This window comes from Diceros bicornis, chromosome 2 (genome assembly GCF_020826845.1).
Source record: "Diceros bicornis minor isolate mBicDic1 chromosome 2, mDicBic1.mat.cur, whole genome shotgun sequence".
Taxonomy (NCBI): domain Eukaryota; kingdom Metazoa; phylum Chordata; class Mammalia; order Perissodactyla; family Rhinocerotidae; genus Diceros; species Diceros bicornis.
In genome coordinates, this window is record NC_080741.1 from 51,482,764 (window position 1) to 51,505,597 (window position 22,834).

Consider the following 22,834-nt stretch of genomic DNA (forward strand, 5'->3'; position numbering starts at 1 on the left):
GAAGCAGTTACACCCCAGTAGCAATGAGCACACTCAGCACCCAGATCTTGATTTCTAAATACCATTCACCAATAAATGGAAGCAGAACTCCTTGGAGAAGTGGCTGATTCCAGGGAAAATACAAGATGAGCTTGGAGTATCTTGTGGTAACAGAAAGTAAGGAAATGTTCAAACAAGGATAGGGGCATATCAAAAGGGCACAGGAGCCAACCTGGAAGAGCTCCTAATGGCCACAGCTGGAATAATTTGAGCAAGAAAACAAGTAATGATAATATTGAATTATAACCCATAGAATAAGTATTCTTGAGTTCATACTGATATAAATAAATAATTGAATAAATAAATAAACAGGGGAGAAGTGACAGTTCTTCCTTACAGAAGAATTCCAATTAATAAATGTAGAAGGAATGAGAGAAATAGACAAGCCCACCAAATTAGAACACCTCAGTAATAATTGCTGCAGGCAAGATCCACGAATGGATGCTAAAATCAATGAGCAAAAGTTGGAGAGAAAGAGGATATTTGCACAGCCTCAAAGTATCCCCCAAGAAATTTATTAATTACAAAGGGAAAAATAGCAACTTTACAGTGGAGAAACCAAGCGGACACCACCTTAACCAAATGATCAAAGTTAACATCACCAACAATAAGACATACTGATATCACGTACTCCCTGATAGAACGCACTGAGAAGAACACATCACTTCTATGGTGTTCTTCCCCAAACTGCATAACCTCAACCTAATCACAGGAAAACATCAGACAAACACAAATTGAGGGACATTAAACAAAATAACTGACCAGTACTTTTTAAAACGTGTCAAGGTCAGGAAAGACAAGGAAAGACGTAGATACTGCCACAGATTGGAGACTAAGGGGACATGACAACTAAATGCAATGTGGGATCCTGGACTGGATCCCAGTATAGAAAAACGTCATTAGCACACAAATGGTGAAATGCAAATACAGTCTTCACTTTGGTTAGTGGTCAACGTCAATTTCTTCTTAGTTTTGATATTTGTACTATGGTTATGCAAGATGATAACTTGAGAGGAAACTGGGTGAAGAGTTAGGGAATTTCTGTACTATTTTGGCAACTTCTCTGTAAGTCTAAAATTACTTTAAAATAAAAAGGTTTTTTTTAAAAAAGCTTTAAGGGCCAGCCCCGTGGCTTAGCGGTTAAGTGCACGCGCTCTGCTGCTGGCGGCCCGGGTTCGGATCCCAGGTGCACACCGACGCGCCGCTTCTCCAGCCATGCTGAGGCCGCGTCCCACATGCAGCAACTAGAGGGATGTGCAGCTATGACATACAACTATCTGCTGGGGCTTTGGGGGAAAAAACAAATAAATAAAATTAGAAAGAAAAAAAAAAAGCTTTAATACTATCACCCTCAGAGAGCTAACAGACATCATGGCAACCATGAAACAAGAGCAAGATGTTATTTTTAAAAAGGACCAAAAAGAGATCCTGGAAATTAAAAATATGGTAACAAAATGTAAAACTTAATAGAAAGGGTTGGAAGACAAAAATTGAGAAATCTCCTGATAAAAAGACACAGAGATGGATGATCTCACTCATATGTGGAATATAAAGCAACACATGGACAGAGAAAACTGTACTGTGGTTACCAGGGGCAGTGGGGGTGGGGGATGGGTGGTGGGCACAAGGGGTGAAGGGAGTCATATATATGGTGATGGACAAACAAAAATGCACAACCCAAAATTTCACAATGTTAAAAACCATTAAAACATCAATAAAAAAAAATAAAATAAAGATCAAAGGTTCCAGAAAAAAAAAAAACGACACAGAGATGGAAAATTGGAGAGAAAAAAATAAAAGGGTCTGAGTTAAAAGTTCTAGAAAGAGAACAGAGAAAAGAGAAGCAAGGAAATAGTCCAAGAAATCATTCAAGAAAACTTCCCAGAACTGAAGGTTTGAAAGTGTCCACTGCGTGGTGAATGAAAATAAACGCCACTAAGGTATATCAGTGTGGAATTTCTGAACACTGGGCACAGGAGAAAATTTACAGATTTCTAGAGATGAAACTCAGGTCATGTACAATGGATTGGGAATCCGAATGACTCTGGACCTCTCCACAGCAACTCAAGAAGCTGGGAGGAATGGAGTGCTGCCTTAGAAATTCTGAGGCAAACAGTTTCCACCCTGGACTTCCACACCCACCTAAAATCTCTGCCAAGTATAGGGCAGAGGGCACACATTCTGAGTCATGAAAGTCTCAAAAGTCTGGCTCCCATGTACCTTTTCTCAGGAAGCCAAGTGAAAATGTTCTCTATTCAAACGAGGGAGAAAACCAGAAACTGAGGAAGAGGAGCCCACAGTATCCAGGAAAAAGGGACTCCAATGCAGAGGAGAGGTGAGGGAAACCCCAGGCACACACCCGAGCCACAGGCTGGGAGAGCAGGCTGGGTTCACAGGAGCAGGTCGGGGGCACCAGGCAAGACTTCCCCGGATGGTGATTTTGACAGAACCCCAGACACGTCTGCATGTATGAGAGGAGGTCAGATAGAAGGGTGGTGGGGTTTGGGGCAGAATTAGTAAAAGTTCACAGAAAACTAAGCAAACAAACACCAGACAGTTGTTAGCTGCAGAAAAAAAATGTAAAATCGTACCCCAAAGTGTATAGTACGAGTTACAGTTCTGAATAGCATTTGCCCAGTCAGGACAATGTCAATGCTGAGTCCTGACCCGACCATATCACAATGGGATGACTCTGGGAGGGGGAGGGATAGGACTGTGCACGAGGGAGCAGGGAGAGAGCTAAGTCCTCCTCTCCCCCAGTGGATGTCCACGGATAATGCCTAAAGCTGAACAATCATGAAGTAGTGACATAAGTACGTCATTTAGAGATATGGAGCTCCGAGATTAGAAAGTGACAGCCTCTGGGGAGGTAGAAATGGAGAGGAGGGGGCCACTGTGCTCCAAACACAACATGCCTGGTAAAACTATAACTACACCATGTGCGTATGTGACACTGATTTTAGAACCCTAACTTTAAAAATCCATCTAGAAATGTAAGAAAGAGAAAGAAAAAGAAGAAAGGTAGAAAAGCAGGGTTGGAGGAAAGGAAGGAGAAAGAATAGTGTAGGCAGAGGAGTCAGGAACATGGGACTGCTGCTTTGACTCCAGCCTCTGGGCTCAGACAGGGACCCCCAAAGGGCAGCAGCCGACATTATGCTCTGTTGATATCACCGTCACCTGTTCACTCTACCTCAAGTAAAGACAGTTCGAGGTTTCAATTCCTCATCAGCTGAAGACACAAACCAGGCTCCTTCGACCAAAACACCAATTTGGTATTGGTGACTCTTGGTCTGGGTGACCCTTCACCCCCACTTCTACATTTCCCAAAAGTTGGGAGTAATCTCAAAGCAAGCTGAGGGACAGCAGCCAACAGGGGTTTGAGAGATAATGCTGCCCACCCCAGGAGCAGTGGGGGACAGTGCCACGTGGGGAGGAAGAAGCTCTAAGTCTTCCACAATGTCTGTGCAGCCTGGATGCACTCACTGCTTTTGCACCAACCTCTGTCTAAACATGCATCAGGGTCAGGTGGCCCATCTCCCCCAGACCTACATGCAGCCACGCCTGGGGAGGGATGGGGCAGGAAGGAGGCTGCCCGAGAAGTGGGGCTGGGTGTGTGGCAAATGTCTTTGCCAACTCTCACACCCTCCCTGGAATCCCAAACTCCTCATGTAATTTCCAGGAAACACACAAACCTGCGACTCCTCAACCTAGTGGCCTCCTTGCACTGGACAAATGTCCTGTCCTGGGGGCCCCTCAGCCCCAGGGAGGGAGGGAAGACAAGTGCGAGGCCTGCACCGACAAGCCTCAGGCCAAAGTACATGCTCAGATGAGGAGTCGGGCTCAGTCCGCAAGAAGCCCAGAGCACCCGGCTCCTTGGAGAATGAGCCTTTGGACCCAGACCCCCTGGGTAGGCTGGGCTCCCCTGGCAGGTCTTGTGTCTCAAAAGGGAAGATGAAAAGCCAGGTGAGTACCCAGGAGAGCCCCCTCTGTCACCCAGGCCTTGCCCAGGCCCAGGAACCTTCATGCCCCTACGTGTCTCATCCAGATCCCAGACCCCTGGGGACCCAAGACTTTGCTGGCGCCCCAGGGTGTGGTGCTGCTCCAAAATTCACCCTTCTATATCCCAAGTTCACTGGGTGCTCACTGCAGAAAGAGGTCCAAGATCCCTGGGGAGTGGGTGGCGCGGGTCACCCAACCCCATGGATGGATACAACATTTTCCAGCTTTGCCAAGGGTTTCTGAGGAGGCTCTGTGGGCAAAAATGCTGCTGGCAAAACTCGTGCAGACAGGAGAAGCATGCCTCCTCGGGCAGCAGATGGGTACGTGTCCTACCCTGGGAGCCAGTCTGAGGTGGGAGGCAAAGACCCAATCTGACAGCCCTGTCCAGTGAGGAAGCCCACGCAGCCTCCTGGGAGCCCCCAGTCTACTATGGGTGCAGCCACCACCCTCACAGAGCTGTGGGCTGAGGGGGAGACAGCATGCAAGCCCCGGGAGTCCTAGTCTGAGCCGAGAGGCTGCCAGACCCTCCTTGATGCGGAGCAGTGAGTTTTCAGGGCCAGTCTCCTGCCTTCCCCCCAAGGAGGCTCCAGACCTCCATTCCCCCTGAGCAGCTCCTCCACCACTTAGCAACAGAGACAATTTACATAATGCATCGAGTGTGAGAGCAATAATGGCTGGGGAAGCAGGGTGCCCGTTAGTGGCTCCTTGGGAGGGAAAATACCTGCTTCCACACCGCTGCCTCCCTCCTCATGGAACAGGGCGCGAGGCTGCCGGGAAGCAGGTGTCTTGAAGTGCTTGGCTGCTGCCAAGAGAGGCCTGGAAGGGCCGCGCCAGCCCTGGAAATGGAGCAACCTCAGGACAGAGAAGCACGTGGGAGGAAATTTCCAAAGCACTCGAGTTTTGAACATAAATCCACCCAGCCGTGCTCCCAGAGCCTTCCCGGAAGAGGAGCCACTCCAGCAGGCGGGAAGCTGTAGCCGATGCCGGGGAGCCAGGCTGCAGCTGCCCAGGAGGCGGTCACGTTCAAACACAAAGGCAGCGATGGAAGGGGCAGAATACATAAAAATTACTGGCACGGTAACTGCTTTTTATATAAATGTTCTTTTTAAAAGTTTTCCCCAGTGTGAAAGTCCCTCTTTAAAAAGAATAAATTCACCGCACACCAATTTATTCTGCGCCTGTAGATGGAGCATAATGATGGCTCCTCCATCAACACCTGACCAAGAGGCAAGTGGCTTCCACTTGACCTAACTTCCAGCTCTCCCTGCACGGCAATGCAAGCAGCAGCAGGGCCCAGGGGTCTGCGAGGGACAGCAGGAGGGGGTGGCAGGCAGGCCTGCCAAGAGTCAGCATCAAGCAAGACTCTGGTCCTCAGGGCCAAGCCCTACAAATGCCATCATTGCCCCAGGAGCTGCGTTTGAATGGAATATTCAGAACAGGGGCAGCTACAATCACGCAGACAGGGAGACACAGAGCTGTGGGAGCTGGGGAGCACGGAGGCCCTCATTTTCTAGGGGCAGGAGAGGGGAGGTATTCAGCAGGCTTCTGGGGATTCGGGCCCCGAGGCCTGCCTGCAGGGCATGTGGAGGAAGCTGGCTGGTGACAAGGCACCTGTGGGTTGTAAGTGGGAGTGGCCTGTCCTGCACTGTAGGAAGCTCCCCATGGACTTCAGCTCTGCTCTAAGCCCGCAGGCACCCAAACTGTTCCCCCTACCTCCAGAAGGTGACACTTCGGTGGACCCCAGCCCAGGGCAGGAAGGGCTGCTCCCCCTCCCTAGGAGCCACAGAACCTAGAAACAAGGCTCCTGCCTGGTGCCCCTTACCAGTTCCAGCTCTCTTATCTGTGAAATGGGGACAAGGTCCTGGGTGGCCTCACCACCCGGCCTCCATGAGCACTGGATTGGGGACAATGAAGACTGCCTATATAAGGCCTGTGCTCTCACAGGAGGGTCGCTTGGTCCAGCACGCATCCCAGGGCTCAGACACATAGGGGCGTGAGGACACAGAGCCATAACTGACAGGCACATTGCCCCCCTGCAGGGCTGCTGAGCGCGGTGTCAGGCAGAGTGACTTGGGGGGATGTTCGTCACACACGGGACATGGTGTGTGTGTGTGAATGTGAGCTACTCACTCACAAGTGAGATTTCTCAGCTTCACCAATTAATTAGTCAAGTTGTTCTCGCCTGCTCGGGTGGCACAGAGTTCTAGCTCCTGCCTTCTCGAAGTCCCACCCTGCCCCATAAGCATGCCTGCTCACACCTCCACATAGAGCACATAGAACTGTGCATTCAGTCACATACACATGCATGTTCATGTTCGCCTGGTCACACCCCCCCACGCGGCACACATGCATGTGGGATCACGCTCTCATACATACACGCACACGCATGCCTGGTCATGCCCCCACACACAGTATTTCATGCAGGCTCAATCACTCCCTTCTGCAGACACACAAACGCTCACCTGTTCATGCCCCCACTTGCAGCACACCCACACACACACACACACACACAGGTTCACATGTTCTCTTCTGCATGCACACACATACTCACATTCCCATATGCAGCAACATGCTTCTTTCTTTTCTCTTCCACACGTGATCAGCCACATTCCACCACACACAAGCCTCCAAGTCGGAGATTGTGAGATTGTGTCTCCCAGGGAGTCACACGACCAAGAATCACCAGAGGCTAGTCACCTTCTAGGTTTGACTGCCTGTGTTCAGGTGGACTCTTGGGAGGCCTGGGCATGACCCTGCCCTTCTGGTCATGGTCTCCCTACTCCATATGATGGGGAGACTGGACTGGGGTTCCTGGCAGGTCCTGCCTTCTATGTGTACCCAAAGGATGCAAAAGCAGAAGGGAGTGGGGAGCATCAGACACCACTGGCCTCAGCACTGATCTGGACAGCTTCCTGGGGGAGGGAGCTATAGGCTGGGTTTAAAACCGGGGAGAAGCCTGGACAGGATGAGGATGAGTAAGGAGAGTGGCAAGGGGACCAGAAAGAAGAAGCTGGGAAGTCTAGTGGGGGCAGGGAGGGCATACAGATGGCCAGGAGGCCCAAAGGCTCCCCACACTCCCTGCACAGGCCACACACCTTGGCCAGGTCTTGGAGTCACTCTGGAAATAGCCCAGTCTCCTTCACCCCAGCCTGACTTCTGGGTGCCAGCACATTGTGCAGCCAGCTCTTCTGCTGGGCCCTGCTCCATGGACCCACACCTTCTATTCCCCCACAAAGAGCAATCAGGGACCCTCTGGGTAGGGCCAAGCCTGGCAGACCCCATGCAAGCCTACCTCTCCAGGGGCATCTGGCACCAAAGCTCTAGCTTGATGCACTGGGTCTCACTTTCTCCAGGCGGAGCTGGACGGTTTCCACAGTCCTGTGGGACAGAGTCAGAGCCCCATCTCTCCCTTCTCAGTCCTCAGAGGACTTTGCTTATCCATCCACTGAAACAGTTTGCTTATCCATCCACTGAAGAGTTACTAGCTGAGCACCTACTCCATGCCGGCCTTGTGGGCACACAGACGCGTGATTGTACACTGCAGGCATGTGTGCATATGTACTCTCCTGCGTGTGTGCATATCTTGCTTCTCCACCCAGACTGCACATCCTTTCATCTGAGGGCCCAGCCCCCAACTCCACATCCTGAGGCAAGAAATCACAAGCCCTGGGGTGGGTCACTTGGTTCCCTGATTCATGAGAAGGATAAGCGAGGCTGAGAAGTACAAGATCAACGCATCAACAGATTAGGTTTCTGGTGAAAGCCCACTTCCTGGTTGATAGAAGGCTATCTTCTCGCTGTGTCCTCGCAGGGTAGAAGGGGTAAAGGATCTCTCTGGGGTCTCCTTTATAAAGGCACTCATCCCATTCACAGGGGCTCCACCTTCATGACCTAATCACCTCCCAAAGGGCCCACCTCCAAATATCATCACACCAGGGCTTAGTTTTCAGCATATGAATTTTGGAGGGATACAAACATCCAGTCAGCAGCACCTGCTGACCATGACATCTTTTGGGGACCTTACTGGGAGAGGCACAAAGGCCACCAGGGCTTGAAGAAAAAAGGAGCCAGCCAGCCCCCTGCAGAGCCACCAGGTCCCAGGGTTGAGAGAGAGGTACAGGAAAGACAGGAGATTTGGGGCTCTACAACCTCCAAACGCTAGATCTCGGCTCACAAGGAGAGGGGAGCCATGCTCAGAGAAGGTGGAGGGAGGCCAGGCTGAGCCTCCGACTTCTGCCTGGTCGTGGTAAATGCTGCTCATGCTGCCCCTGAGGCCGGCTGTGGTTTGTCAGAACCAATTACTTCTCTGTCTCTGCCAAATGCTTAGAGCTCCGTGAATTTCAGGCAACTGTCCCCATGGCTGCCACAGATCCAGCAATGGATGGGGGTGGAGGAGGAAGGAGGAATGCAGATCGGGTCAGCCATCCCCAGGGGGCCCAGCATGGAAACCCATTCAGCCCTCTATCCCCATCCCCCATCTCCCATCTCCCACCGCTGATCAACCAGACCAGCCCCTGGCTCTGAATATGCAGCCCATCGCTCTCCAGAGATGGATGCAGAAGCCAGAGCGGGGGAGAGTAGACTCGAGCCTCTCCTTAACAATCTGCAAGCTCTAGGTCCCCATCAGAGCTGACCCCAAGCTGTGCTGCTGCAAGGCTAGCCTTTCTGGGGACCCCAAAGGAGAGCCAGGGAGTTCATCAGAACACATGGCAGAACTTGCCATGGAGAGTGGGGATCTTGCCTTAGGAAACTTTTGACAGACAAACATTCCAGATTCCTAAGATGGAAGGATTGAGGCAGCATCCACTTCAGGGAAAGGGCCTGCAGCAAAGCCACAGGTTCTCAACCAAAACTTCCATAGACAGAGATGCTGCCTGCTCCCCAGTGAGGTTCTAATCGCCTGTGAGATTATCTCTTTCTTAAACTGAGGGACCCCAGTCAAAAAACTTTCCCGAGATCCCTGGAGCTGCGACCCTCAAGAACCCCTGATCCTCAGCCCCGGCCTTGGCCACTCCATTTTCTGACCCATTAACCTCCTCATCCCAATGCTAGTACCTGGGGCTGGCCCAGAGCTCAGTAGCTTCCTACGATCCCTACTCCACTGCCAGCCAAGCCCCATGCCCTTCTCTGAGCCCATGGGGCCTGGGAGACAAGCTGCCAACTGGCTGACTGATTTGATAGGACTCTTCTGGGGAGTCGGGTCCCTTCCCTTCACCTCCACCCGCCTCCTCCGCAAGGGTGCCTTTGCAGCTGGCTCACTTCCCAGGCCCAGAGGCCCTGTTTTCTTCAAGCCCTGGTGGCCTTTGTGCCTCTCCCAGTAAGGTCCCCAAAAGATGTCATGGTCAGCAGGTGCTGCTGACTGGATGTTTGTGTCCCTCCAAAATTCATATGCTGAAAACTAAGCCCCGGTGTGATGATATTTGGAGGTGGGCCCTTTGGGAGGTGATTAGGTCATGAAGGTGGAGCCCCTGTGAATGGGATGAGTGCCTTTATAAAGGAGACCCCAGAGAGATCCTTTACCCCTTCTACCCTGCGAGGACACAGCGAGAAGATAGCCTTCTATCAACCAGGAAGTGGGCTTTCACCAGAAACCTAATCTGTTGATGCGTTGATCTTGTACTTCTCAGCCTCCAGAGCCATAAGAAATAAATTTTTATTGTTTATAAGCCATCCAGTCTATGGTGTTCTGTCATAGCAGCCTAAAGACATAGCAGACTAAGACAGCAGGGAAGAGGGAACTGATCTCGAAACTCCTGAGCTGAGACAAGCAAAGGCTATACCTTGGGCATCTGAACTTTCCAAAACTGTGACCAACTCCTGGAAGGGCAGGCAATTAATAATAGGGGTGGCACAAAGGCACCCCCACATTTGCAGGTATCTGCAGACTTTCCTTGCCCTTGCTCCCTTGAGATCCTCACGTCTCCCATGAGGACAGAGCTGCTCAGATTCCCATTTCATGGATGGGGGAACCAAGGCTCAGAGAGGCAGGAGAACATGGCCCAGGTCCCATAGGGTGGGAAGGCCCAGCCCTGCCACTCTTGCCCATTTCATTCTTTCCACTCCCACCCACCATTCAGTTGCTGCCATGGCAGACTCCAGGTTCAAATTCCAGCTCTGCCACTTACCAGCTGTGGGACCTCAGACAGGTCCCACCTTCAGAATGCACAGCTCTTCTCTCCTGCCCTGAGATGTTCCCTATTCCCTGCGAACTGACCTTGGATGTGGCCCCACGGTGACCTCTTGCCACAAGCTGGAAGCTGGTGGCCCCTCTCCCACGCCTATACCACCAGCCATGGGTCTGCTGATCCCACCCAGAGATGCCTCTCCCACAGACGCATCCCCTCCACACTCACAACCTCCACAGGAACCTGGGCAGCAACTCCTTGCTGAGGCTTTCTCAGAACCCCAGAAGCCACCTAGCAGGGCTCCTTGCCCCAGCCTTCCCTGGCCAGACTCCAGGAGCAAGGGGCTCTGAATTGGCCATGGATGCAACCACTCACTTATGCCCCTCTGGGGACCTTCCTATCACGGTATCCTCCACCTGCTGTGAGGCTGCTCTGACCTAACACCCTCGACTCCGGGGAACAGGAAGAGGGGAGGCCTGGGAGAGGGCAGGGGCTGAGAAGGGCATGGATACCGGCTCAGCCCCAGCAGCTCTGGAGGAGCCAAAGGGGTGGGGGAGGCTCCAGGTGGCTGGTGCCTATGGTAGGCATGACCAACATGAGCCAGGGCCCCTGGGCCAGGTGTTTCGGGGCAGCCCTCCCCCCATCACTGACCTCCACATATGCCCTCTCTAGTGGGGAAGTTGTATAGAACGGGTGCGGAAGACCCAAGTCAGTCAGCTGGCCCTCAGGCAGGAGCTCCTGCCACAGATGAAACAGCTTTTGAAAAGCTTCTCAAAAATGGAATTTTCTCCTGCAGATGACAATGGAATGTGTCGGGGGAGGGGGCAAGCAGGAGGGCAACAACCACCCCCCTCCAACTCTATGTCTCCCCACACAGTAGAGAAGAGAGCATTCCCAGACCCTACAGTGGGGTGGGGGGTGCCAGAAGAGGCCACCTCCAGGGCAGGGCCTGGGAAGGAAAGAGGTAGGGAGCAGGTTGGGCTAGAGGGACAAAGAGGGGGTCTAGGCAGGGCTTCGGCTGGGCTCCCATGCATCTGCCTCTGTGGACACAATTATGCTCAAGCGGTGGCCTCACCACGTTTCAGACGCCCTCCCAGGAGCCCCCCCTTAGCCCCATGCATCCCCGCTGGGTGCCAAGCAAGAAGACCATATGGAGGGAATAATAAGACAATTAACTTTCCATTAAAGAATAATATATGTGGGTTTTTAGGGAGGCGAGCGGCAGCGATCCCTACCCAGAGGCATATTTCACACTCGCACCCCCCACCACCCCCACCCCGACGTGCCCCACATCCCGATCATCTACGACAGGAGAGAAGAGGGCGACGTTGGGCCTCACTGGGAGGTGGCTGGAGGAGGACGGGGCTGCATGGGAAGCAAGCGCAGAGCCCCTAGAACGATGGTTCTGAGGCTCCAGGAACCGTGGGGAGGGGCTGGGACGGGCCTGAGGGGGCTCCCTCACCTGACTCAGCACGTCGGCAGGGACAGCCATGCTGGTCCTGTGAGAGTGGGGGTCTGCCTGCCCAAGGAGCTGCAGGCCTGCCCCTCGGGGCTCATGAGAACCACAGTGCTCTGATAGAAGGGCCCACTGTGGGGTCTGGGGGTCACAACCGCTTGAGCTCCCCTTTCCTGGCCTCCCAGGGCTGCTTCTATACCCTGGCACCTCCCCCCACCCTAGCTTCCTTCCTCCTCCTCTTCCCCAGCCCCTCAAGGATTCTAAGCTTCTCTGGCTCTCTTGGACCCTGCTAACCCCGCCTGAGATGCCCAGATGCCCAGAAGAGGACCCTCCCCAGATGGGAGCCAACCACGGCCTCGGCCAGCACCCCATGAGCCAGTGTGTGAGTGTGCATGTGTTTCAGGAGTTGGTGGTACCAGCTGGGGGGAGGCGTGGTGGGGACAGGGAGAGGCCTGTCTCAGAGGCACCTACAGAGGGGCCCTGTCCCCGCCTCCCCAAGCCTCTCAGGAGAACGGCCCTCAACGTGGCCAAACTTAGGTCCTTGCCAGGAGCCAGCTCCAGATGTGGCACTCTGCAAATATTAATTACACATTCCCAGGGAGCACTGAGCAGATGGGGTGCAGGGACGGCCAGGGGCAGACAAGATGGGCTGGGTCTGTGGCGTCATCACTGGTTCAGAAATGCCATTCCTGGCTACCTACAGAAGTGGGGACACAGACGCTATCGGTCTGAATCACCACGACTGTCCAGAGAAGCACAGCAGTGGGGAGGGGAGCAGGAGATTGGGGTCAGGGATCTCTGAGTCCTGGGATGTTGCTTTCTGAGGATGCAGCTCAGCAATCCAGGGGAGGGGCTCCCCCAGGGTGGTTCCTCCAGGCAGGCCCCAGGCCTGCACCTCTGCCTTGATACTTCTCAACCCCACTACCACTCAGGACTGGCCTGTTGGGGCTCCAGGATGGGACTGGCTGGTGGAGACAGTCGGCCAGGACCTTGGTTTCTCCAACTGTATGAGAGGACATGAGAGTACCAGCAGCATGCAGCTGGGCTAAGGCCATCACGGGCACTGAGGCAGCCAGGCAAGTGGACTGGGTTCTAAGTCATTTCTGCCCTGACCAGCAGGCCCATCCCAGGCAGCCTTCTCTCACCTCTGACCCCCTCCCCAGACAGAGGATCTTCTCACTTCCTTCTGCAGAGACCTTCCAAGGAAGGTGTCTCACCAGGTCAGGAACCCATCTCAGAGCTGGCATACCCGATGAGCCACTGGTTCTTCCTCAGGTCTGACTATAATCTCTCCTGCTTTGCTTTCCCACAAGGTCCCCAGAGTTGTTCCCCTTCTACCCTTGACACCCAGTCAGAGGGGGTAGGACCCTGGCTGTACCCATCAGAATGACCTGGTCTTCAGAGTGGGGAGACCAGCCGTCTCCACATCCTCCCCCTGTGCACCCCCAGGCACCTGATGAATTATTCATCCTGATCAGCCTCATTATGTAAATGAGCTCAGAGCCCAAGCATATGCTCTCTGCTCTCCCCACCAGGATGGTGACAATATGGTTCTGATGGAGGAGGGTAGAGAAGGGGCTCAGGAGACCTCACTCAGCCTCCAGGGGCTCTGGAGGGGGCAAACTACAGTAGGGTCCACACTTTTGTGGCCTGTTCACAGCAGAGTAGACCAGGGCTGGGGGGAGGTGGGGCTGAGGTACCCAGTGAGGCATGGCTCAGGGGTGCCTGGCTAAGCATGGGGGTGGGGATGGCATGCAAGCACAGGGCCACAGTGGGTACTCCTACTATGCGTTGGCCCTGGCATTAGATAAGGAAACATGATGGGGTCTTCGCAGATAGCCCACACACCCCACCGAGGTGTGCCATGGTTTCCAACCTGTAAATGGGCCACAGTCTGCACCCAGCCATGCCCCGTGGAGTTATGGTGAGGTCGGGAAGAGGAAAAGTGCCAAGGTGAGGAAAATGCTCCCGAACCCCACTGTCTACAGTTTCTGAACTCTCGCAGCTGCCAGCTCTTGCGGCTCCCAGGTTCTGGGGGTGGGGCAGCCTTTAGGACTTGGGCAGGGAGAGAGGGCAGACATGCAGGGGCCCAGATGCCAGGATCACTCCGGCTGCAAGGTGTTTGCGGGCAGCTCCGAATCAGCTCAGGGAGGCCTGGGGATAGGCGGCCCCAGTGGGGGCGAAGCTGTTAGTTGGGCACAGCAGCACCAAGGTCCACAGGAGTACTGCTGCGAGCATCTTCCTGACCCATCAGAGAGGGCACGGGCTAGGCACACGGCCCTCTCACGTGCATTTGAAGGACAGCCAAGGTAGCTCAGTCGGGGTGGGGGTGGGGAGCCGACCGGTTGGCTCTCTCCTGCTCCCACGGGGTTGTCCTTTTCTTCCAGAACTTTTCATTTGCTCCCCTGTTGCCCATCTCAGTAGAATGCCCTGTGCCAAGAAGCAGCCCCAGAGCTGTCAGCGGGAAATAAGAGGCTGAGGAAGCAGGTGAGAAAAAACTGGAGCAGGACAGAGAGCCAGCAACTGTCATTGGCAGAGGGATGCCAGGAGGAGCAGGGAACGCCAGGTCAGCACTTCTCTGCCTGCCTGCCAGGCTGGCCACAGCCACACCAAGCATGGTCCCTGCTCTAGCCCAGCTCCTCACTTCCCTAGGCTCATCCTGCCCACCCTTCCAAGATGGGAAGCATAGCCGGAGGAGGAGCAGCGCCCTAGAACAGGAATCAGGAGCCCCGGGTCCAAGCCCCAGCAGCTCTGCCACAAGCCAGCTGCGTGACTTTGGTTACCTCTGGGGGGGTGGGGTGGGGAAGATGTGCTCATTGCTGAAAGTATCTGGAATTGCTCAACTCCTGTCAGAAAGGAAGGGAACAACACATCCTAGGAGTGAAAATGATCAAGGAGGAAAATTCAAATTTGATTTCTACAAAAGGGGGTGTTTCTGCCTCAGCAGAAACCTGTCCATTACCATTCTCACCACCTCATCCTCCAGCCAGACCTCCTAGCCACGCCATGGACCAAGAATGAGGATCAGAGAGGGTCCAAGACTCACCCAGCAACACACAGTGGGTACGCTGAGCCGGGATTCCATCTCTGGTCCTCATCATTCAAGAAGCTCAGTGGTTCAGACAGACCTGAGTCTCAGGCATGAAACACATACATTATTTTTTCATTGGCAAACTTTCAGGGTCTGAGTTGCCCATGACTATAAAATAAACAATGTCCTCAAGTGAGGATTCAAAGCATGGAAGATTCTTGACTGGAGGTGCACAGTTAACTCCTTATGTGGGGTACATCTTATGTCCCAATACAAAACTCGGAAAGGCACATGACACACTTTCTAGGGAACTATCATTTCTTCAGTAGCCTACATGGCTGCACTTGGCAGTGCCCACTTAGAACATAGCTAGTGCCGGGTACTATTCCTGAGCATAAATTGACTTCTGTTCCAGAACAGCTTTTCCTACAGCGCCTTCTCTGGAAAGCTCTGCCGGCCTCTGAGCACAGCTGAGTCATTGAGAGTTCACAGAAAGAGAGTGGGATGGAGGTTACTGCAATTCAAGCCCAGCAATCAGGAAAGGGAGGTGCAGATAGGCTGCGTCAGCAGGGAGAGGACATCCAACAAGTTGATGGCTCAGACCTCCAGACCTGGACTCCCCCTCCTTGCCATGTTACCACCTCGTTAGCCACCTCTGATCAGCTCCATCCTATAGCCATAGTCAATGTCAACACACTCTCTGCCACCCCCATTTCTTGGGTGCCTGCTATAAGCTAAGCACGGGGAAAGGACTGAGGACAACACCCCATGGTAGCTGCCCTCCGGAGGTTACATCTGTTGACCCTGGCTGTGACCAGGAGGGATGGCAGGAACACCGTGGAGTATCTAATCACTGAGCCCTAGGCCTGGACTCTCGGCTGAACCAGCAACGGCAACTCCATTTACTCTGCTGTTCCCAGGCCCCCATCAGCAGGAGATCCCCATTAATCCCCTGCTCAGTTCTGGTTGCACCTCCTAGCCCAAGCCCCAGCAACGAGCTCCTCGAAGTCCCACATGTACCCAGGGGTCTCACCCCAACCACTTCAAGAGCTCAACTCCCCAAGCCTCTGCATTTCCACATAAAGAGCGACGGCTCAGGAGCCCATGGCCTGACAACGACACATTTTGCAGCCTTCTGGAGGTGACGGATGGCCTGCTCTTCACATCACTATTTCAAACATTAACATAATCTCCCAGGATGAATGTGGTTGCTCGCGCCTAATCAATCACCCCTCCCGCCCCTTGATGCCTCATCTCACCAAGCACAGGCTCTCCACCTGTCTCATGCTGCAGCACCTTGAGCGGGCAGCGCTGCTCTCCGGGGTTGTTGCCTGGCCACTCAACTCACTGCGTGGACAGTCCCTCTGGCTTCCATGCACAGCTGCATCCACCGGACCCTCCAGGGCCTGGGCTCCCGCCCCAGGCACTGCCTCACACACAGACCTCACCTAACTGAAAACCTGATACACACAACACCCTGGCATCAGAGCTGACTGGGTACCACTTCAACACAGTCACCTTGGGAAGAGCACGCCATGACCCAGAGGAGGAGTTGCTGTTTTTCTAGTTATTTCCCTACCTCCCCCGTGGATCCAACCAGGGACCGCACCACACCAGGTCCTTGACAATGCCAAACCTTCCTCACTCCTTATTTCTGAAGCCCTTCCCCATTCCCACTTGGAAGAGGGTCCCTGAAGGAACAGCCAGTGGCACCGGGCTTACCTCGCGGAGCTGCTGGACACCCCCAAAGATCCGCATCACGCCATCGATCTCCTGCTCCAGGCGCCGGGCCCAGTGCTGCATCCTGCATGCAGAGAGGAGAGAGGCGTCAGAGGATCCGCCCAGTGCTGGAACAGCCTAGCCCCGGCCACCTAGGGCTGACCAGCCACTGCCCCTTCAGAACCCCGTTTTCACTAGAGGAGAAAGAGAGGCTAGGAGCCAGGGTGCGCCTGTGACTCCCTTTGAAGTCTAGATCCGGTGGCCCGGCTCTCCTCATGTACTGTCGGACAGCCAGGGAGGAGAGTGGACTGGAGTTTAAATGCACTGAGGGAGGCCAGCAGCTCCAAGAAGCCTGCAGGGAGACTATTTTTCACCGTGAAGAGCCGGCCCTTGATGCTGCTACTTTGAACATGGGGACTCTGGACACCAGGGAGGAGGGAGATGTCAGTGGGCCAGGTGGTGTCTGCTAGATCTTAGAGCCTTCTGTCCCCAAGGCTGGGTGGGTCCTGGGGAAGGGGGGAAAACACGAGTCACTGCTGCCACCACCAAGTCACTGTGTAACTTGAGGTAGATCCCTGCCCCTCTGGACCTCATCTGAACAGTGGACATGGAGAGCTTCCAGCTCAGATGGCCCTTGCCTTTCCAGCACCCTGGTGAACAGATGCTTATCTGAGGTTCATCACTGGATGACCCACATGAACCGCCCACCCTCGGGTCAGTTCAGACCATCCACCCCTTTCTGGGGGCCCAGCAAGCCCCACGAACCCTTCACCTGAGCCACCAGCCTGAGCAGGTCTCCTTTGCACTGGTGCCCCCCTGCGCTTGTTTCAACCCATCTGTGTCTCAGTTTCTTCCTCTGGAAAGCAGGGATAATATGGGGCTACCTCATAGGGTATGAAAAGGACACATGAGAACAGGTGGGTTAAGGGTGCTGCACAGGGATCTTTGTGAGTGGACAGGATGGGCAGGCGGTCACACGGCCCTGTATTCTCAGCCCACACCCATGAACAGGGATGGCATCTGCGGAGAGGCCTGTCCAGGCTTTAACCGTGACCCCCTCTTCAGGCAGTGCCAGATCAGATGAGCAAAATCACACCAGTCCTTGCCAGGGGCTAGCCACACAGACATTCTCCACACTGCCAAAGGCACTCTGCTGTGACCAAGGCCCCCGCCCTACTCCGTCTGAAGGGCACCTCAACTTCCCCATCCCACCAGACCCAGAATGAGGCCTTTCCAGAGAGGGCTCACAGGAGAATTACCACAAAGATTGAAATACGCCATGGTTCAAGCACACCCCACAGAGCAAGGTAGGGGTGGGGTGATACCAGCCCCAGCCTCTAGAGGGATACCCTAGGAGCCATGGGATCCAGGAGATTGCATCTGGCCCCAACACCTGCCCTGGGCCAGCCTGCCCTACCTCCCCTAGCACCACTAGGGGCCAGGACTCTCCTAGCTCCCTGGGTCAGAAGAGCTTGAGCCTCTACCCAGGCCCTTGCTCCACACCCCTCCTCAGGCTTGTCACTGGGGGGCTGGGCCTGTGCCTTGTGTGCGCCCCGGTAGGTTGGCATGGGAACTCAGAGCAGGAGGTGGGCAGATCACTAATTGCAATTTGCCAAGCTGAATGTCAGGACCGTGATGGAAAAAAAAATCAACATTAAAAGAAAGAGGTATTAGCTTTGGCTTGCTGCTGGCTGAGCCACAGCCTGATGCCCACCTCCGCTCCCCAGCAGGCGAAAAGCTAACCCTGAGCCTGGGCGGAGGCCAGGCTACGAAGGGCAATCAGGCCTCAGCTGCCAGTTGGGGGAAGGCAGAACCCAGCGGAGAATGGAGAGCCTGCTTGGCCCCCGGCTCCTGTCCACCAGGCACTGATCGCTTGGCCCCAGCTGTGGATGGGCAGTGTGGCAGGTGGCTGTTTTGTGCTCCTGAGACAGAGCTTGGAGGTGGGGCGCTAATGTTGAGATGGGCTGCTGCACAGTCTTGTGTCCAGCTGGGCAGATGGCACATGAATGGGTGAGGTCAACGAGTTGATCTCCAAGGGGAACCATTAGCTCTGCCCTGGCCCCGAACCTGACTTCAGCCATTCACTGGTGTAGGGGACAGAATGCCAACCATAATCCTTCCTGGGACTAATATGTACAAGGGCACCCAAGGTGTGGTGCCAGCATGTCATCTCCTCTCTCGCTTCAATCCTCACAAACAAGCAAACATTATCACCCCCAATTTACAGATGAGGAAACTGAAGCACAGAGGTTTTAAGTGACCTGCCCAAGGTCACTCACCCAGGGACAAGTGAACACAGAACTCGGCCCAGGGGAGTGCTGGAGTCAGCAACAGCCAACAGCATACACTTTGTGCCATCTCTGCATCCAATGTCATCACCTTAGGAGCCTGAAATCCGCCATAGTGGGAATATTTATACCACAGAAATCAGCAAACGCCACCCATCAGTTTTTTGCCTGGAAAGCAAACTGTAAACATTTACTAGCTTGGCACTGATTCGACCCCAGGCTGTTGACTCTTTTCTAGTGTATCTATAGGTCTTTGGTTCAAGGATTTCACGGATAAGTAAAAGAAAACTAATTGGAAGAACAGACACAGATGCCAAATTTGTATTTTGCTCAGACAACACATTATTATTATAATCACCATTGTTTCATCCAAAAAGGTTATTTCAACACTAAAAAAAGTTTTAGAAGAGCCAAATCTCAGGATAAAGTCCAATCCTTCCCCAGACACACACATACTCACTCTCCTTCCCTCTCTCCTCCCTCCCTTCCTCTTTCTCTCTCTCACACACACAGACACACACACTCTCCCCACTCCCACCTCCAGCTGAGCAGCTCTAGACTCAGCTATGGGCCATGGAGACTGTCCCACCCATGACACATCAGGACACACATACCCTCCTGGGGTCCAGGGGTGGCTCTAGCCGTTGGTCTGGCATGCTGGGCCTGATGGGTAGACCCCAGCTACACTGCCCATCAGCACAGCGCCCAGGTAAACAAGTTATTCTGATTATTCACCTAACCCAAACCCAATTAGGAAGGCAATACGTGTGTCCAAGAGTTTAAAAGAACATGATAGATCATTCATTTCATCATCACAGAGACATGAATTGCTGGTTCCAGGGTTTGGCTGGTGTCCCAGTGCTGGCTCCCTGGGGTGACACATGGGACCGAGGAGGCCAGGAGTCAACTATGCACGTGCAGTGTTCCTGCCCCGAGGCCAGAGAAACCAGCCACCAAGCCAAGACTAACCCTGGCCAGGCACAGTCATCCTCGCTCCAGCAGAAGGGCATTGGGGGAAAGGATGGGGAGATGCATCAGGATCCACAGTCCCGAAGGGTGAAAGGAAAACTGACCCCTGCCTGGGCTCCCATCGGCCTGGGCCCACGTGCCTGGCTCTGCCAAGGCCTCCTTGGTCAGGCAGTATGGTCCATAGGTCACCTTCCCAACAGGGTAGACCCATCTGCTGGCTCGCCAGATCCCTGTGATTTTCCACGCTCTTCATTGAGAAAACTGCTTATCTCCAAGTGTCTCTAAGTGCCAAATTAGCAAGACAGTGAGGAGAGAGTATCTGGGAGGAGGCACGTGCAGCCAGGAGCCGCAGCCAGCATGATGACTGGTGTGGGCCTGAGAAGCTGGGGACAGAGCCTCGCACCACCATGTCCTCCAACATGCCTGAACCTAGGAGGTACTGGCACTGTGCCCCAACTCCACAAACAAGAAAACTGAGGCCCCTGGCAAGGATGGGTGCAGGGCCATATACTAGAGAGAGAAGCCAGACCTACCCTCCGGGCTCCATCAGCTCCAGGAGCTCACCCTTCCAGGACAACGCAGCCTGTGGGAAGCCTCAGGGAGAGGCTACCGCTGCCAACTATGTGAGCTCGAGAGCTCTGACCTTGGATGTTCCCCTTGGTTCTAAGTTCTTTTTGTGTGTGTGGAAGACCAGCCCTGAGCTAACATCCGATGCCAATCCTCCTCTTTTTTGCTGAGGAAGACTGACCCTAGGCTAACATCTATGTCCATCTTCCTCTACTTTATATGGGATGCCACCACAGCATGGCTTGGCAAGCAGTGCGTCAGTGCACGCCTGGGATCTGACCAGGCGAACCCTGGGCCACCGCAGCAGACTGCGCGCACTTAACTGCTTGCACCACCCGGCCGGCCCCTGGATGTTCCCCTTGGAACCTCAGCTTTCCCATCTGTAAACAGGGGTAATAATGACTGGCTGAAGAACTTTTTTGTTTTGTTTTGTTTTGTTTTTTTTATTGATGTTTTAATAGTTTATAACATTGTGAAATTTTGGGTCGTACATTTTTGTGTGCCCATCACCATATATATGTCTCCCTTCACCTCTTGTGCCCACCCCCTACCCCCGTTGCCCCTGGTAACCACAATACAGTTTTCTCTGTCCGTGTGTTGGTTTATATTCCACATATGAGTGAGATCATACAGTGTTTGTCTTTCTCTTTCTGGCTTATTTCACTTAACATAATACCCTCCAGGCCCATCCATGTTGTTGCAAATGGGACGATTTTGTCTTTTTTTATGGCTGAGTGGTATTCCATTGTATCTATATAGACTACATCTTCTTGATCCAATCATCAGTCGAGGGACATTTAGGTTGCTTCCACTTCTTGGCTATAGTGAATAATGCTGCAATGAACATAGGGGTGCATAAGCCTCTTTGGATTGTTGATTTCAGGTTTGTTGGGTAGATACCCAGTAGTGGGATAGCTGGATCATAAGGTATTTCTATTTTTAATTTTTTGACGAATCTCCATACCGCTTTCCATAGAGGCTGCATCAGTTTGCATTCCCACCAGCTGTGTATGAGGGTTCCTGTTTCTCCACATCCTCTCCAATATTTGTTGTTTTTTTGTCTTGGTGATTATAGCCACTCTAACGGGCGTGAGGTGATGTCTTAGTGTTGTTTTGATTTGCATTTCCCTGATGATTGGTGACGTTGAACATCTTTTCATGTGCCTATTGGCCATCCGTATATCTTCTTTGGAGAAGTGTCTGTTCATTTCCTCTGCCCATTTTTTGATTGGGTTGTTTTTTTGTTGTTCAGTTGTGTGAGTTCTTTATATATTATGGAGATTAACCCCTTGTCAGATATATGTTTTGCAAATATTTTCTCCCAGCTGGTGGGTTGTCTGTTCATCTTGATTCTGGTTTTGTTTGTCTTGTAGAAGCTCTTTAATCTGATAAAGTCCTACTTGCTTATTTTTTCTTTAGTTTCCCTAGTCTGGGTAGGCACGTCATCCGAAAAGATTCCTTTATGACCAATGTCAAATAGTGTGTTGCCTATATTTTCTTCTATGAGTTTTATAGTTTCAGGTCTCATCTTCAGGTCTTTGATCCATTTTGAGTTAATTTTTGTGAATGGCGATAGCCGATGGTCCACTTTCATTCTTTCGCATGTGGCTGTCCAGTTTTCCCAACACCATTTATTGAAGAGACTTTCCTTTCTCCATTGTATGTTCTTAGCTCCTTTGTCAAAAATTAGCTGTCCATATATGTGTGGTTTTATTTCTGGGCTTTCAATTCTGTTCCATTGATCTGTGTGTCTGTTTTTGTACCAGTACCGTGCTGTTTTGATTACTATTGCTTTGTAGTATGTTTTGAAATCAAGGATTGTGATGCCTCCATCTTTGTTCTTTTTTCTTAGGATTGCTTTAGCTATTCGGGGTCTTTTGTTGCCCCATATGAACTTTAGTATTCTTTTTTCTATTTCCGTGAAGAATGTCATTGGGATTCTGATTGGGATTGCATTGAATCTGTAGATTGCTTTAGGTAATATAGACATTTTGACTATGTTTATTCTTCCAATCCACGTGCATGGGATGTCTTTCCATTTCTTTATGTCATCATCGATTTCTTTCAATAATGTCTTGTAGTTTTCATTGTATAGATCTTTCACTTCCTTGGTAAGATTTATTCCTAGATATTTTATTCTTTTTGATGCAATTGTAAATGGTATTATCTTTTTGAGCTCTCTTTCTGTTAGTTCGTTATTAGCATACAGAAATGCAACTGATTTGGCTGAAGAACTTTAATGGCCAAATCCACAGAGCAACATTGATGGGCAGTATTATTATTGAGCAGTCCCCTGAGGGCTAGAAGCATGTTCAATCCAGCCCCCACTCCCAGCGCTCAGGGAACCTTCCATGAATGCCTGCACTCGGGGGGATGGAGCACAGAGGGAGGCTGCTGTGGAAAGGATCCTCCTAACGGCTTCCTTCAACCTCCTGCTCCCCAGGCTGAGGGAGGCCTGAAGCAGGCACGGGGCAAAGATGCATGTGTCCCAGGACCGGCAGGCTGAGGGCAGCCAAGCGGAGAGATGACACTAGGTGCTGTAGGACGCCAGCCTTAGTCTTCAGGGCACGTTTCAGAACCAAGAGGAGTATGTGAGGGAAGAGGGGTTGTCACCATCAGGCAAGGGAGCAAAGGCATCCAC

The 22,834-nt window shown here is 52.7% G+C and overlaps 1 protein-coding gene across 4 annotated transcripts in view; it reads right to left on the minus strand.

The window, feature by feature from the left end:
- Positions 1 to 22,834, minus strand: part of CACNA2D2 (calcium voltage-gated channel auxiliary subunit alpha2delta 2) — a 141,701-nt gene that overhangs the window by 95,965 nt on the left and 22,902 nt on the right. For all 4 annotated transcript variants that reach the window (XM_058559186.1, XM_058559177.1, XM_058559185.1 and 1 more), the window contains exon 2: positions 16,373 to 16,454. In XM_058559186.1, the coding sequence (XP_058415169.1) occupies positions 16,373 to 16,454 (82 nt within the window). The remainder of the gene's footprint in view (positions 1 to 16,372; positions 16,455 to 22,834) is intronic.